Here is a 15325-nt window from a genome sequence, read left to right as displayed (position 1 = left end):
GCCGTGCGACCGTCTCACATATCTCTATAAGTCTGTCTCATAGACTGGTCCTCCTCATATGCATAAAACTTACATTCAGCTGGTTCCTCTCAAAGGAGTGTAAACCTGGCCAGAGTGCCTGTTGTCCATAGAGAGACTCGGGCAGAACGCACAGGGGACACAGCGACTGCGTCCACTCTCGGGCCACACGAGGAGGCAGCAGCTACGAGGGCGTCTGGAGTTGTCGAGACCACAGTCCAGTGATGTGGTGGTTCATGCAGAGGGCCACCTGTTTCTATGGGAAGTCCCCTGCAGAAGTACCTCCCCCTTTAGCCTGTTACCTTAGAGTAGAGCTACATCATCTCATTTATTCAGAAAAAAGGTTGAACTTCGTGTGTGAGGTAGAGTTTTGTATTTCTGTTAGGGATGGGACAGGAGGAGGATATAAAAAAATGGAATAAACCTTCTGAGTTTTCTAAGAAATCAGATCTTTGAATAAAATGGGAATAGTGATGTTAGTGGAGGGGCCTTGGGGAACACGCAATGAGGAGGCCAGTCACCTTTGAGTAGCACCTGAGCACCCCACCTGCATTTCCTGTGATTAAACTCACCTGCCTGGCTGCTTGCTAGCTCCACTGGGTAGCGTGTGAATTTGTGAATCCCATGAACTTGGTTTGGGCCAAGCTGTGTGCTGCAGGTGTGCAGAGCTGGGTTTGGCTTGGGTGTGTGTTGCAGGTGTGCAGAGGTGGATTGGTCCCGGGTGTGTTGCAGGTGTGCAGAGATGGGTCTGGCCTGGGTGTGAGGTGTAGGTGTGCAGAGCTGGGTCTGGCCTGGGTGTGAGTTGCTGGTGTGCAGAGGCGGATTGGTCCCAGGTTTGAGTTTCAGGTGTGCAGAGCTGGGTCTGGCCTGGGTGTGAGGTGTAGTTGTGCAGAGGTGGATTGGTCCAGGGTATGAGTTTCAGGTGTGCAGAGCTGGGTCTGGCTTGGGTGTGAGTTGCAGGTGTGCAGAGGCAGATTGGTCCCAGGTGTGAGTTGCAGGTGTGCAGAGCTGGGTTTGGCCTGGGTGTGAGTTGCAGGTGTGCAGAGGTGGATTTGTCCTGGGTATGAGTTGCAGATGTGCAGAGGTGTATTGGTCTTGGGTGTGAGTTGCAGGTGTGCAGAGAAGATTTGGCCTGGGTGTGTTAGCTGTATAGAGATGGGCTAGGGTTTTTCTTTCCCTTTTTTTCTGTTGACTTCCTTGTGTTGCTGAGCATAGTTCTGGTAGAAGGCTTGCCTAGCATGCTGAAGGCCTTGGTTCTCAACCAGCACAGTTAAAACAAATCCATGTTGTTCTGCTTGTAGCTTCAGGCTGCAGAGGGCTGCTGGGCCTCTCCCTGTGGCCCCCAGTTCTTCAGGATTGAGGTCCAGGGTTTCAAGGGCGATGGAGGACACTTCCTTAAGGTTAAACCACATGGATCGTGGTTGAGGTTGACCTGACCAGCCCGGCACACCATCAGCCAGGCCTTTATTGGCCTTTTCTGGGTTCAGGTGTGAGGCTGGGAAGCCAGGAGACAGACGCAGCTACCCTTCAGGTGTCAAAGGCATGGATAGCATCAGTGGTGATGGCATGTGGTCAGCCTTCTGCAGGACCTCGTGTGATCACAGCTGAACGTCTTCCTATATGCCGGTTTGGGGTCATTCCTGAAGATACTTGTGATGGCTGTGATTTCTTAGTTGCTTTTTTAAGGTGCTAGGACTGAGATAAGCACCATGGCCACTCTGTTACTTTGGTGTTGGTTATCGCCACACCTTAGATTTGTTTAACATGACCCCGTCCCAGACTGGCAGGCCGCCTTTATCTTTCTGAACCTCAGTCTCCTCCTCTTTTCAGGGAAGGTGGTGGGTGGGGTTGGAAGCTTTTCTGTCTGTGTTTTGTGCTGCGCATGGACCCCAGGGCCTCCTGTACTGGGCCAGCTCTGCCTTCCTGAGCTGCCCCCCGCCCTGCCAAGCCCTTGCGCTCACTTCTGTTCCTCCGTGCGGTATCCTACACGTGCAGCGGTTCCTTCTACCCCCTGCCTTTTCTCCTGACTTTCAGGTCACAAGCAGAGACTGCAGTTCCTTTGCTCAGCTAGATGGGGGCCCGTCTGTCATGCGGGGCAGGACAGGTGATGTGGTGGTTCCCGTCCAGAGCAAGCTCTTGTTGGAGGGTGCAGAGAGCTGCCTTCCGGGAGGTGGCTCTCCAGGATAGGCACAGGTAGGAGGAAGAGGATAGTGGAATGGCCTCCTGCTGAGGCCTCGAAGTTGGGGTGGCCCTGCCCAGTGCTTCCTGGTGTGCGGCCTCCCGTCGCTCCCCACCACCTTCTGGTAGAACCTCTGTAGATCCTCTCCTTCTGGCCCTCCCGGGCCTGTGTGCCTGTGGGGGACCACGCCAGGACTCAGCAGGGAAGGTGGCCAGCACAGAGGAGAGCTCAGCTTGCAGAGGGTAGCAGGTGCCAGGGAATGTTAGGGTCTTGTTTGGCTTTAATCGCCACCTCTGAAATCATCTTTGAGTCTTCACAGTATTCAAAGGTAATAATTAATTGATCAATTGATCCAGACATTGGTCTAATCATTTAGAAGAATTTTCAGGCTTGGGGGTGAAGCCTTCTCACACACTACTTTGTTTAAGGCCGGATTGACCCGTGGGCTCTGAACCTGGTGTGCTGACTCAGAAAAGCTCATAGAGATGATTCTCTGATTTGGTTCTGACTCTAAACAAAGCTGACTCGGGAACACGGTGCCCGCTGTGGCCTAAAGATGCTTGCTGTTTGGCTGTTGGGTTTATTAAATGTACTTGGTTTGAAGGCTGCTTTTTGCTTATTTACTTATTTTAAATTCTCATGGTAGGGACGGAGCTCGCCTGCTTGCTCCTTTGTTACTGGGCTACTTCACACGGTCAGCCTCCCTCTAGGCCCTAAAGACGGAACTCCAGTCTAAAGGGCCACTTGGAGACGATGACTCTTTGTGTTGGGAGACGGATTTTCCACAACCTCGTTCCTCCTGGGACTTTTTCACCTTGCCAGTATTTAAAAAACATCGTTTGCTGTTCATTTCCGCCCCTTCCCCTGCCTTGCCCAGCCCAGTCAATACATAAGACACTTGCTCCGGAGGCGGCCAGTTTCCAGGGTGCAGTTGTGAAGCAGCTCTGTCCGTCTGCAGGGCTGCTGCCTAACCCAGTCTTCCCTGGGCCATCTCCTGCATGGACAGGTCATTAGCGCCTCTGCCCGGCAGGTGGGTGCCTCGCCACATAGGAGTGGCGTCATGCAGTAAAGCCAACACTGCCTGCTGGGCTTGGCCAGTGTCTCCTGCACACACAGAAGAGCAAGGGGGCAGGCGCCTAGCTTCCCCTTGGGGTGCTCGGGCGCGGGGTGCTCCGGTGGGCCAGCGGGCCTGGTGTTCAGGCGCTGCTGTCTGAAGTTCGCTGTTGCCTCTATTTTCAAAGTTGATCTGAGAGCGCCTCACATCCAGTGGGAAGTCAGACACATGTCGATGCTGCTCTCCTTTCTGCATATTAAAGAAGAGGAGGAGGAGGAGGAGGAGGAGGAGTTTAGCTGCCAACTCTGGACTTTTCTTTTTCAGATGCAAAAGAAATTGTTTTAAAAGCACAGATCCTAGCGGGAGGAAGAGGAAAAGGAGTCTTCAACAGTGGCTTGAAAGGAGGCGTGCATCTCACAAAGGAGTAAGTGGAGGTCTCCTTCCTGTCCTGGCCAAGTCACTGGGAAGGAGGGAGGGTGCAGGCCAGAGCAGGTAGAGGAGCAGATTCCTGGGGGGGCTCTGGCAGTGCTCCAGACGTCCTCCAGAGAATCCACGTCACCTGCACTCACAGAATCCGCTCACAGGATTTGTGGTTTTCTCACCCATGTGCCACCTGCTTAGCATGGCAGAAAAAATCCTAAAAGGACTTTTCTTCCCTAACTGGTGGAAGTGACCTTCCTCTGGACAGTCGTGTGGCTAAGTCCTGGCAGTGACGGCACTGCAGGTGAGTTGCTGTCCTGCTCAGGAGCCCTCAGGGGCGCCCGCGCCCGCTGCATCAGCTGCCTCCATGGCAGTCCTGCCTGCTGTCCTGTGAGCCTGGCTTGGTAATGTCCCCTCCCAGCACCGAATGCTTTCCCCCCTGTTCCTGTCCCGCACCCTGTGCGTATGAAGACCATATTCATTGTTGACTGTGGTCAGTGTCCTCTTCCCTGTTCCTCTCTCATAGTTCACAAATTGCCCACCGTCGAGGACCTGTGCAAACTTTATATGACCTCTTGTGCGTCTCAGACTGGTGCTCACGGTGACTGTACGTGCAGCGGGAGGGGACAGGGGTCAGAAAGCGCTTCTGTTTCACTCAAGTTTGCCCTTACCTCGTGCTCTCTGTGCGTCTCTAGTGCAATGCGAAGCCCGTGGCGCATGGGTGGAGAGACGAGGGATTCAGTGAGTGGACAGTGGACTCCACGGTGCACAGTGGACCCTGGGCAGGGTGGACGTGAGGGTGAATGGACTCTGCTGTGTGGTGCTGTTCAGCAGACGTTGATTTTATTTTTTCCCTTTTCCTCCCTCGTAGCCCTAAAGTTGTGGGACAGCTGGCCAAACAGATGATCGGGTACAACCTAGCAACAAAGCAAACCTCCAAGGAAGGTGTGAAAGTCAACAAGGTAACGAGGTCCTCTTGATGCATGCGTCAGAGGCAGAGCCACACCTCAGTGCACGCGTTGGGGAAGCCCTGCGAGGGCTGTGTCCCTGAGGAGGGTAGAGGCTCCTCTAACCTGGTCTTGTTCTTTACCCTGGGCCAGTAGCAGCATCAGTTGCTCAGAGTCTGAGCCTGGTTTTCCTGGGCAGGACATGGGTGTTCTGCTCAGCACTGGAAGGGCAGAGAGGGACGGCCTTGGGCTGGTGAGGAATGCTCTCTGCTCCGGTGGAGCCCCACCCTCACCTGGGTATCCTGAGGACCTGCCCCCTTATTCTTTAGGCGTCCACCTTGAGGTCATTGCCATTTCCAGCTTCCCTCTTGCCGGGGTCAGTTGTATCATGGCATCTGTTGGGGCAGCCAGGGCTTTGAGTGCCTGCAGGAACTCACCTCAGAAGATAAAGCCCAGGAAGGCAGCGTGCCTCAGCCAACCGTGGATGGGTGAACTGCCGGGCCGGGGCCAGCCCCACTGTCCTGCCCATGTCCTCCCCTGGCCATCTCCCTCAGGCAGGTGTGGGAACCAGTCCCCTGCCCACAGCACCCAGTGCACCGCGTACAGGGAGGACCCGGCTTGCTCAGGGCAGCTGTCGAGGACGTGAACCCGGTGGCCTCTCCTGGCCCTGGCCCTGTGCGTGGGAGGCCCATCCTGACCATGGATGAGGGCCTACTTGGTGGGGAGCAGCTGTCCCTTCTGTGTCGAGGCTGATGGCCCGTCATCGTGCTGTATTTGGGGACGCTGGTGGGGTGTGTTCCATGTTTACTTTCAGAGATTTTTAGAAACTTTTTGACGTGCCTAAAAAAGATACCCAGGCAGTTCTTAGTGCGTCCAGGGTGGTCTGTCCCAGCACAGAGGACCCTGAGCTTGGGGACAGCACGGTGACCATAGGCTGCCAACAACATGCCTTTCTGCAGGTCGAGGGGCAAGAGCCAGCCAGGGTGGGCATGTCCCACTGTGCTGCCCTGAGGGTGCTCCGTGCCTCCTCCTGGCTGGTTCTACAGAGCTCCCCGCGGCCTTTGAATCTGATCATGAGCATTTCCTCTCTCTCACTCAGACTTTGCAGAGGGCATAATGCGTATCTTTATTGGTAGGAACTTGTTGTTTTACATGGGCACACGGGATTTTTAGATTACTGTTTGTGATACTTTTAAAAGTACACAGAGCAGATTCACACTCTGTAGAGGTGGCGTCTGCACAGACTTAGCTTGTAGATAAGTTCCTGAAGTATGAGCGATAAGCACATCCTTGTAAGTGGGGTCATTGCTGGTAAACTACTAGAGTGATGTGTCTTATTTATTTTTTATTTTTCTAAACACTTATTTTTTAGTTGTAGTGGACACAATACTTTTATGTTATTTTTATGTGGTGCTGAGGATCAAACTCAGTGTTTCACGCATGCAAGTTCTCTACCTCTGAGCCACACCCCCAGCCCAGAGTGATTTATTTTTGATAATTCCCCTATCCCCGCCACACCCTACACTGGCAAAGTGATTAACAATGTGAAAAATTCTCATCATTCAAAAAGACAAAGCAAAGTCAGAGTTCCCTGTGTTCTCCCCTGAGACGCAATTGCCAAATACTGTTTTGGTCCTTTCCTGGTGTGAACTGTCGTCACACCCTAGAGCAGTGACCACCACGGCTCATGGACCCCAGAACCCATCTCCACAGCAGTTGAGAATCCGCCCCGTCCTTCTGGTGGGGTGCAGGTTCCAGGGAACCGGGAGGTGGGTATTTAACCATGGGGGGGTCACTCGTTTGGAGGGTGCCTAGTGCAAGTTCTGGAAGCTCTTATGTGAGTGGAGGCCTGGGCATCTCCTTCCCCGGGTCTGTCTTTTCACAGTCAGCAGAGAGACTCCTTAGAGACCCAGGTCCCAGGCTGATCCAGCCTTGGGGTTTCCTGCATGCTGAGTCCACTGCCTCTTCCTGATCCATCAGCGGTTGAGAAGCCAGGGAGCCAAGCTGGCCTCAGGGGTTGGAGCCACTGTGTATTCACCCTGCGGCTGGGTGGGATTTCCTGAGAAGACTCCGGGGGCCCTGGGATGAGACCCTGCGGTTTGGCTGTGTAGCTGGGAGGTGTGTGCTCTGCATCCTGGTGTGCCGGGCATGGCACTGGTCTTGGGACCCAGCCGTTGAACTTTGCTTCACAGTCCTGTTCCTGAGAGTTTCCACACAGGTACTCCTCTGCAGGGCACACTTGGAGGAGCAGGGTATTAAAAACAAAGGAAAAACAGAGATTTCTTGGTTGAGCAGAGCCAAGAGAGGAAGTTTTCATACGGGGACTCCAGCATGACTGCCTAGGCCCATAACCACCTTCTGGTAACTCAGGAGAGTGGTCGCCCCGGACTTCTGCTGGGAGGAGGGTTTGCAGAGGGCTTCGGCTCTCCCTAAATGATCCCTAAAGTTCTCTGTCATCTTGAGTCCCAGGGATGGCATCTGAGCCTCCCAAACTGGTCTCTGTGTGAAATCTTTTAATCATCTCTTGCTAAAAGCACCCTTGTCCTGGGGACACTTTCTTAAGGCCCTTTCTCAACAGCAAGAGCTGTGTGAGACAGCAGCTGCTCTTCACAAGGAGACATCTGGTGGGGTGCAGGGGGCAGCTGTCAGCATTCCAGAAGATCAAGTGGGGGACTCGAGGGACACCCCAAGAACAGCAGTGTTGTGTTGCTGCTGAGAACAGCCCCCGGGGGTCACTCAGCGCCAAGTGACCGGAAGTTACGCCACACACCTGAACGCACAGAAGCCACATGCTCCTTTTGCACGTTGTGACCATGAAATGTCTTCCAGTGGCTCGCCAATCTCCTAGAGAAGTTCTTAGAGAAATGATTGTCTTAATTTCTTAACATGCTTGTCCTGATGTTGATGTGCAGAGGTGAACTTCATATCATTTCTGTGGACCACAGGTTGCTACTACACGTGTCAAAGAAAGCACAGAGCCACACGCCCTTGGTATCGGCGTGCCGTCTCTCCTCAGGAGAGCTTCTGAGGGTCTGCGTTTCCAGTGGCCCGAAGGAGAACCGGCCCTGAGGGAGGGTTTGACTGGCGGTGACTGGCCTTTTTTATTTTAGTTTCTTTGGAGGTAGCAGGGATGGAACTCAGGGGCACTGACTACTGAGCCCTATTTTGTGTTTTAATTAGAGACAGGGTCTCCCTGAGTTGCTTAGTGCCTTACCATTGCTGAGGCTGGCTTTGAACTTGTGATCCTCCTGCCTCAGCCTCCTGAGCTGTTGGGATGACAGCCGTGTGCCACCGCGCCTGGCTCATGTATAGGCTTTTGATATCCATTTTTGAACCATCAAGTGTAAATTGAAAGAAAGTGTAAAATGAAATAAAACACAGTGACCCCGGGGACAGAAGCGTCTAAACGTGGAGCAGCAGATACGTTGTAAAAGAGCCTTTCTGTGGTCATCAGATTTGGCTTTCCACCCAGGAAACCCGAGCAGAGCCCGTGTGGAGATCGCACGTACCTTTAACACCAGATTAAAGCAGCGCTGCTTCCCCGGGTTCTTCTTAGTGGCGGAATTTCTCAGGGAAAGCGAAAAAGGGAGATTAAAGTGGGGAGTTCCTTGACGCAGACCAAAAACCTGTCCCCTGAACAAGTTGGCAGATCAGTAAGGGGATGGCAGGGGGCTCCGGAGAGCAGACACTCAGGCGCCCGAGAGCGGCCAGTCTGACCTGGGCAGCAAAGTGTCCAGGTCCAGGCGGAAGCTGCTCGAAGCTGCACGAATCTGACTTTCCCGCCTGTGTGCAGGTGATGGTTGCTGAAGCCTTGGACATTTCGAGGGAAACCTACCTGGCAATTCTGATGGACCGGTCCTGCAATGGCCCCGTGCTGGTGGGCAGCCCCCAGGGGGGCGTTGACATTGAAGAGGTGGCGGCTTCCAATCCAGAGCTGATTTTTAAGGTATGCTTAATGGCCTGGCCATGCCTGTTCATGGACTGTTATGATAGACGCTGACAGACGTCCACCTCCTGGGTCAGCTCTGCCCCAGGTGGCCCTGCCGTACACACACTCTCTCCCGGGACACTGGCCTGACTTGGATGGCCGTGAGTCAAGCAGATCCTTCCAAACTCCAGTGTTGTCTTCTCCTTCCCGTGCTTGGAACCTTGTCCCTTTTATTGGTCTTGAGATTAATTTCAGTCAAGAGTTCTGCAGCCAGATCTTAAGAGTGAGTGAGTTTTTCACCACCTCTAAGCCTCACTTTTTAAATCAGTGAAATAAAATGGGGTAACTTCTACCCCATGAGACTGTGAGCATTGTGTGGGGTGAGGCCCCTGTGCTGCCTCTCAACCCACCGCAGCTACATAAGAAAATGTAGACCCATAAACCCACTTTTAATGTGGGTTCTCGGGGTCAAGACCACATTAAAAACCTGTAGCAGAATGCATTATTTCTTTTAGAAAATGATTTTCCCCTTTGGGAAGGGGAATTTTGTTTCCTGAACCTCTTGGGCTGTGTAACGTACTCACACTCTGGTCATAGTTGTTAAAATACTTTGCTGATATTGCGCATGTGGGTAACTGCCTTGGACATGGGGGACTTCACCCACAGGCTTGCCAGTAACAGCCGGCAGTCCCCAAGTTAACGGGATCTGAACCAGTCCCATTTACAGGAAGAAGACATGAAGTAGTGTGTCCCGGAAGTGCTTATTTTTGTGGGGGGAATGGCAGTTTGTAGGATGAAGTGTCGTTAAAAGTTTTCATCATCAGTACAGTGTTTAACTCAGAGATAACGCTGAGCCCACGAAGGACACCTCTGACCGTAACCGCAGCGGGAGGCAGGAAAGCCCTGGTTTGGAAGACTTCCAAAAGATGTCATAAAAATTAACTGACTCAATATTCATCAGTGCCATCTGTGTAGTAATTAGAAGCGAAAACTGGCGTTGGCCCATGCTGTCAGCAGACGGCCTGGAAGGATGATATAGTTTTTGGAAGGGCTGTTCCTCAGACGGCCTGCTAATTAAAATACACCCTATAGGCAGCTGCAGCCCTGAGCCGGGAGCTCTGGAAAGGAGCGCTCTTTAATTACTCATTTGCAAATAAATACTAAGCGCTTTCTTTTTGGGGGCTTGTAAATCTTCTCACTTGACTGTCTGAATTTGTTCATTTGATTTATTTTGACTAGGAGCAAATTGACATTTTTGAAGGGATAAAGGACAGCCAAGCCCAGCGGATGGCCGAGAACCTGGGCTTCCTGGGGCCCCTGAGGAACCAGGTAGGTGAGCCACGGGAGGGTGGTGTGTGCGACCTGCTCAGGGGGCACTGGAGACCTCCTTCCCTGCCTGATGTTGTGACTGCCAGGAGGAGGATGTCCTGGTGTCTCCCAGGAGGGTGTCGTGCCGGTGTCTGTGTGAACCTGTGGGTGTGCGTGGTATGCCACACGTGGGCACACACCTCACTGCTGGTCCCGCCACCTGCATGGCGTCCAGTCCGGCCTGTCCCATTCCATCTGTGCCATGGGGTGGTGGCTGCCGCCTGGGGTTGTGGGGTGCAGCGTGGTGGGACTGGGTGCTTATCATCGTCCTCTGTAAAGTCAGTCCCTGGGCAGGGTGGAGCTCCGTGGTGGAGTGCCCACCCCCAATGCAAGGCTGAGGCTCCGTCCCTGCTCCTACAGATGCCGGTCAGTGGTGGTCGTTGTTAATAGCACCCGCTGCCCCAACACCTGCAGTCCTTCTGAAGCTCAGCAGCACGTGGGGTGGAAATTGGTAGCAGGAGGGTGGTTTTAGGAGGATCGGCTGAAAACCTGCTGTGGTGTTAGGATGCATGCTGCTACAGTAGCAGTTACCTACCTGCAAGTCACTAAAATCGGCACAGTAACGAGATCCGCTGGCCTCAAAGACAGCACTTGTCCCCAGATAGATGAGGGCTGGAGTCTGCGTGAGCCGCCCCAGGTGCCCTGCCTCTGGTCCAGCCCATAAAGCCTGACATTGCTTTAGGTGGATAAGCTTCTCTGTCCCACCCAAGACATAAGAAATGGGGGACCTCTCCCTCCCCCGTCACTCAGAGGCCACCCTAATACTAGGTTGTCTGGGTTCCATGGCCTGGTGCCAGGTCATTGCAGTACCATTGTCCCTCCAAGGAGAACTTGTCCAGGCCGAGCTCACACTCCTCGAAGGAGGCGTGGTGTTTGAGTGTAACCCACGCAGCCTCCCACGCCCTTGAAATCCTCTCTGGACGGCTCGGGACACCCCACACCAAGCAGTGGCCGCTGTGTCCTGTGGTTAGGGTTGAGGACAGCACAAGGGCCCACCTGTTCTCCAGGGACGCTGTGTTCTTTCAGAGGGCTTCACCTGCGGCTGGTGGAGGCCATGAATCCACCGATGTGTAACTGTAGGCCAAAGGCTCAGGTCTCCATCACCTCCTTGAGCAGGGCCACCTGAAGGCTCAGGTCTTGTCACCTCCTTGAGCAGGGCCACCTGAAGGCTCAGGTCTCCATCACCTCCTTGAGCAGGGCCACCTAAAGGCTCAGGTCTCCATCACCTCCTTGAGCAGGGCCACCTGAAGGCTCAGGTCTTGTCACCTCCTTGACCAGGGCCACCTGAAGGCTCAGGTCTCCATCACCTCCTTGAGCAGGGCCACCTGAAGGCTCAGGTCTCCATCACCTCCTTGAGCAGGGCCACCTAAAGGCTCAGGTCTCCATCACCTCCTTGAGCAGGGCCACCTGAAGGCTCAGGTCTCCATCACCTCCTTGAGCAGGGCCACCTGAAGGCTCAGGTCTTGTCACCTCCTTGAGCAGGGCCACCTGAAGGCTCAGGTCTCCATCACCTCCTTGAGCAGGGCCACCTGAAGGCTCAGGTCTCCATCACCTCCTTGAGCAGGGCCACCTGAAGGCTCAGGTCTCCATCACCTCCTTGAGCAGGGCCACCTGAAGGCTCAGGTCTTGTCACCTCCTTGAGCAGGGCCACCTGAAGGCTCAGGTCTCGTCACCTCCTTGAGCAGGGCCACCTGAAGGCTTGGGTCTCCGTCATCTGCTTGAGCAGCGCCAGCCTCAGACGTGCTCTGTGCTCTTCATACATTTGTTTTGAGAAGTTTCATGGTGACAGTGGCAGGAATGACAAAGAGGAAGGAGACCTTAACGACACGTGGCTTTAATGAAGGATGGTGGCACTTACTGAAAATACAAGTGGATGCCCTGGGACAGCACGAGAACCAAGATGGCAGAAGGGCCCAGGATCGCCTGGGAGTGACCCTCGGGAGGAGAGAAGGGACAGGAGTCATAGCCGGTGAGCTGATGGCCGCTTCTGACCCTGCCGAGGATGCCAGGAAGCGCCTGCTGGAGGGAGACACTGGAAAGTTCCGCGTGTGTGCTGCAGTTGTGGTCACTCTCTTGGGATGAGGCTTCCAGGCTCACACCACCCGCTGGACGCTCAGGGCTCCTGTGCAGCTGGTCACTGACCACACCTCTGCCACATAGCCCCTTTGATGGTGCCCTTGGTGGCAGGCACCAGGGCTGTCTGCCTCCTTGGCCTCACCTGCCCGTCCGCGTTTGGCCTGCCCATGGGGAGTCCCCATTGCCAGAGCCAGCCCTTGCCCACAGCAGGGGCTCTGACCATCTGGCTCACTGCTGGGTGACCTGCAGCCCACAGAGCGCTGGGCACCATATTAGCTGCCCCGGAGCATTGCCGTGTGTGGGCACAGCAGGAGCTAGGCCTCCAGGCCGTCCCTCATGAGAGCTCTGGGGTGGTCAGCGGGAGGGGCCTTAGGCATGAATCTGGGGTGGGCCAGCCCTGCTGACCTGTGTCCAGAGCTGCGGCTGAGCAGTGGGGAGCCTGCAGAAGGCAGCCCAGCAGGAAGCACACCCTGGACACCCTGCCCGGCTCTCAAGAGAGGAAGCTCGTCCAGGGGCCTCAGTGGTGCGATCTCACGTTCCCGAAACACGCCAGCCTGAGCTGGTCAGGCAGGGCCTCACAGGACACAGGTCGCCCCTTCACCAGCTCTGTGTGGGGATCCTTCGGGGAGAGGAAGCCCGATTTCTTTTCCCTTGCCGCTGCCTCGAAAGGCCCAGGCTCTTGCTTTCTCAGCTGCTGGTGCGAACACTGGGGTGTGCTCTCTGAGCCCTGGGAACAGACCTGGAGGAGTCAGACTGCTGGCAGAAGGCCCGGGGACGGGAGGGTGGAGGGTGGAGGCTGACCTCAGGTGGGAGCTGCTGGGTTTGTGCGTCCAGGGACACCCAGAGTGTTTGTGCAGCAGGAAGGACACGTGTGCAGGTGCCCAGGGAGGCCGTGTGCAGAGCCGCGGGTGGGTCTGGGCATCTGAGTTCCGCCTGCTTCCTCCAGCCAGCAGGTCACTGGGCCGTGCCAGGGAGGCAGGTGCACTGAAGGCCAGGGTTGAGATCACAGAGCCCCTAGTGGCCATCGGTCACCAGTCCTGCCTCAGGAAAAGTGATCAGGAGCCCACAGATCCAGTGTGACCTTGAAGGTCACTCAGTTCTCGTCTGGGGCGTTGCTTGGGCATCTGCAGACCCCTCATTCATGAAGGAATGATATAAAAGGACTGTCTGATGACTCTACCTCTGTTTTCCCAGGATTCATGCCTATTGCCTCCGAACTGTGGTTTATTGATAATAACAAAAATAAAGATGATGTCTTGCCTTGTAAATCTGCTAGATATCTGTTCCTGCCGAAAATTCATTTTGGCAAAAACTTGTTGACAAAGCTAAAACCATGGGAAGCTGGATGCGACTAGACACAGACCAGTTTCTCAAGAGTGTCGTCACCACCCTGCAGTGGACCCCTGTCCCAGAGGGTGCCCCGCACCCCCTCACCACCCTGCAGTGGTCCCCTGTCCCAGAAAGGTATGCTGCAAGACTTGGCGAGGTTTTCTTTTGTATGTATTTGGTTTTAGGGATTTAAATTTTAAATTGCTCAACCATCAGCCTTAATGTCGTGTGCATTGGTAGCGCAGGGAAGACACACTCTTCTGCATGTGGTGGTTTGGAACTTGGAAGGTGGACTGCAGTCTTAACTGACCACACCTTAACCTGCATACAGGTGGTTTCTTTCACTGGTGTGTAGCTTATTTCTAGACTTTTGAACATGAGGAAGCAGGGGAACTGGCTCACCTGGCTGTGCGCCCCGCATCCCCGTCGTCACCTCTACTCACGCTGACTGCCATCTGTGGTCCCCCTTGCAGACCCCACCATGGAGGTGTGTCAGCCCAGCTCACCCCGGTCACCCAGCCCCAAACCTGTGCTGCTGGATCCTAGCCGTGGTCTTAGTGGCTGAGGCCCAGGCTTCATGTCAGGTGAACAGAGGCTTGAGGGTCCCTGAAGCCACAGCCAAGGGTGCCCCTGTGACCAGCAGAGGGACCCCGTGTGGCAACCCCATGGAGGTGGGTTTAGCCTTCAGTGGAAGGTTCTGACCCATGCAGAGGTCAGGTGAACTTGAGGGCGTCATGCTTAGAAGTAAGCCAGTCCCTACAGGAGTATGCCATGTGAGTCCATGGACATGAGGGGCCCAGAGGGCTCCCCATCACAGAGACGGGGCCGCGGCCACCAGGACCCGGAGGAACGGTGGTGGGAGCTGGTCAGTGGGTGTGTCAGTCCACTGGTGTCACTCTAAGGAAATGCCTGGGGTGTGATGACTGTAAGGAGTGGCTCATTTGGGCTGATGGTTCTGGCCTGAGGTCCAGGGGTGTCATCTCTGAGGACCTTCTTGCTGGCAGAGTCCAGAGATGTTGCTTGGCCTCACGTGCCAAGGGGCAGGGAGCGTGTGTGGGTCCTGGGTCTCTCCCTCTTCTCACCGAGACCAGGATTCCATGCTGGGGCTCCACCTCCATGACCACCCAGAGCCCAGCTCTGTGCCAGCGTCAGGTGAAGCTCCAGCCCTCTCGACACCTAGTGGGGCACCACGCTCCACCAGGATTCCTAGGGGACAGAGCGTGTCCTCACCACACATTCCACCCGCGTGTGGGGAGTCCGTGGGGGCTGCAGTTCTGGAGAGAGGGTGCCCGGCAGCGTGGATGTGACTGACAGGGGTCAGTGGAACCCCACGTCCACCTAACTATGGCCACAGCGGTGAACTTTGTGCTGTGTGTTTCACCACAGTTTTTTACAAAAGGTACTTTTGAAATGCTGGGGTAAGATGTGCAAGGGCCAACAGGAGCCCAAGAGGAAGGAATGCAGGCTGGCACTAAGAGCAGAGAGTGGCAAGGGGGTGCCCTGGCTGGGGACCAACGAAGCCCAGGACGGGTGATGACCACCCTTGACCACGATGGCACCGTCTGCGTGTTGTGTGGGGGCTGTCGAGGGTGAGCCCTGCTCCTCCACCGCGTCTCCCACGTCTGGCCCCCTGGATGTTAGCTGCAGGACCAGGCAGGGGGTGAATACCAGCTGAGAAAAGGGGAAGAGAGGGAATTTTAAGCAGGGGTGGGGGTGGGGGGAAATGAAGCCAGGGCTGATTAGGGGAACAGGAACATCTCTGCCCTTGGTGGTGGGTGGCGCCAGGACAGACAGTCGATTTGGAAGCATGTTGGGACTGGGCTGCTTAAGATTTCATCTTCCTGACTTGCAACAATTTCCATTAGACACTTAGAAATTGTATTTCACAGAGTATGGTGTGGATTGATGACTATCATGGTGTTCTCACTCCTGTGTAACAGGAAACAGTCATCCTCGCTCACAATCACTGCAGACGGACTTAAATAGAGTCTGTCTGTTAATGATTG

The 15325-nt window shown here is 54.8% G+C and overlaps 1 protein-coding gene across 1 annotated transcript in view; it reads left to right on the top strand.

Annotated features, from left to right (window-relative positions):
* The window catches only part of SUCLG2 (succinate-CoA ligase GDP-forming subunit beta), a 182167-nt gene that overhangs the window by 99121 nt on the left and 67721 nt on the right, over positions 1–15325 (top strand). The window contains exons 3-6 of the mRNA XM_081276034.1: positions 3576–3675; positions 4543–4633; positions 8412–8564; positions 9786–9875. Of these exons, the coding sequence (XP_081132160.1) occupies positions 3576–3675; positions 4543–4633; positions 8412–8564; positions 9786–9875 (434 nt within the window). The remainder of the gene's footprint in view (positions 1–3575; positions 3676–4542; positions 4634–8411; positions 8565–9785; positions 9876–15325) is intronic.

Source organism: Spermophilus citellus, assembly GCF_964194105.1.
Source record: "Spermophilus citellus genome assembly, chromosome: 19".
NCBI classification, from domain to species: domain Eukaryota; kingdom Metazoa; phylum Chordata; class Mammalia; order Rodentia; family Sciuridae; genus Spermophilus; species Spermophilus citellus.
The sequence above is the reverse complement of the archived record's forward strand: the minus strand, read 5'-3'. Positions and strand labels throughout refer to the sequence as shown.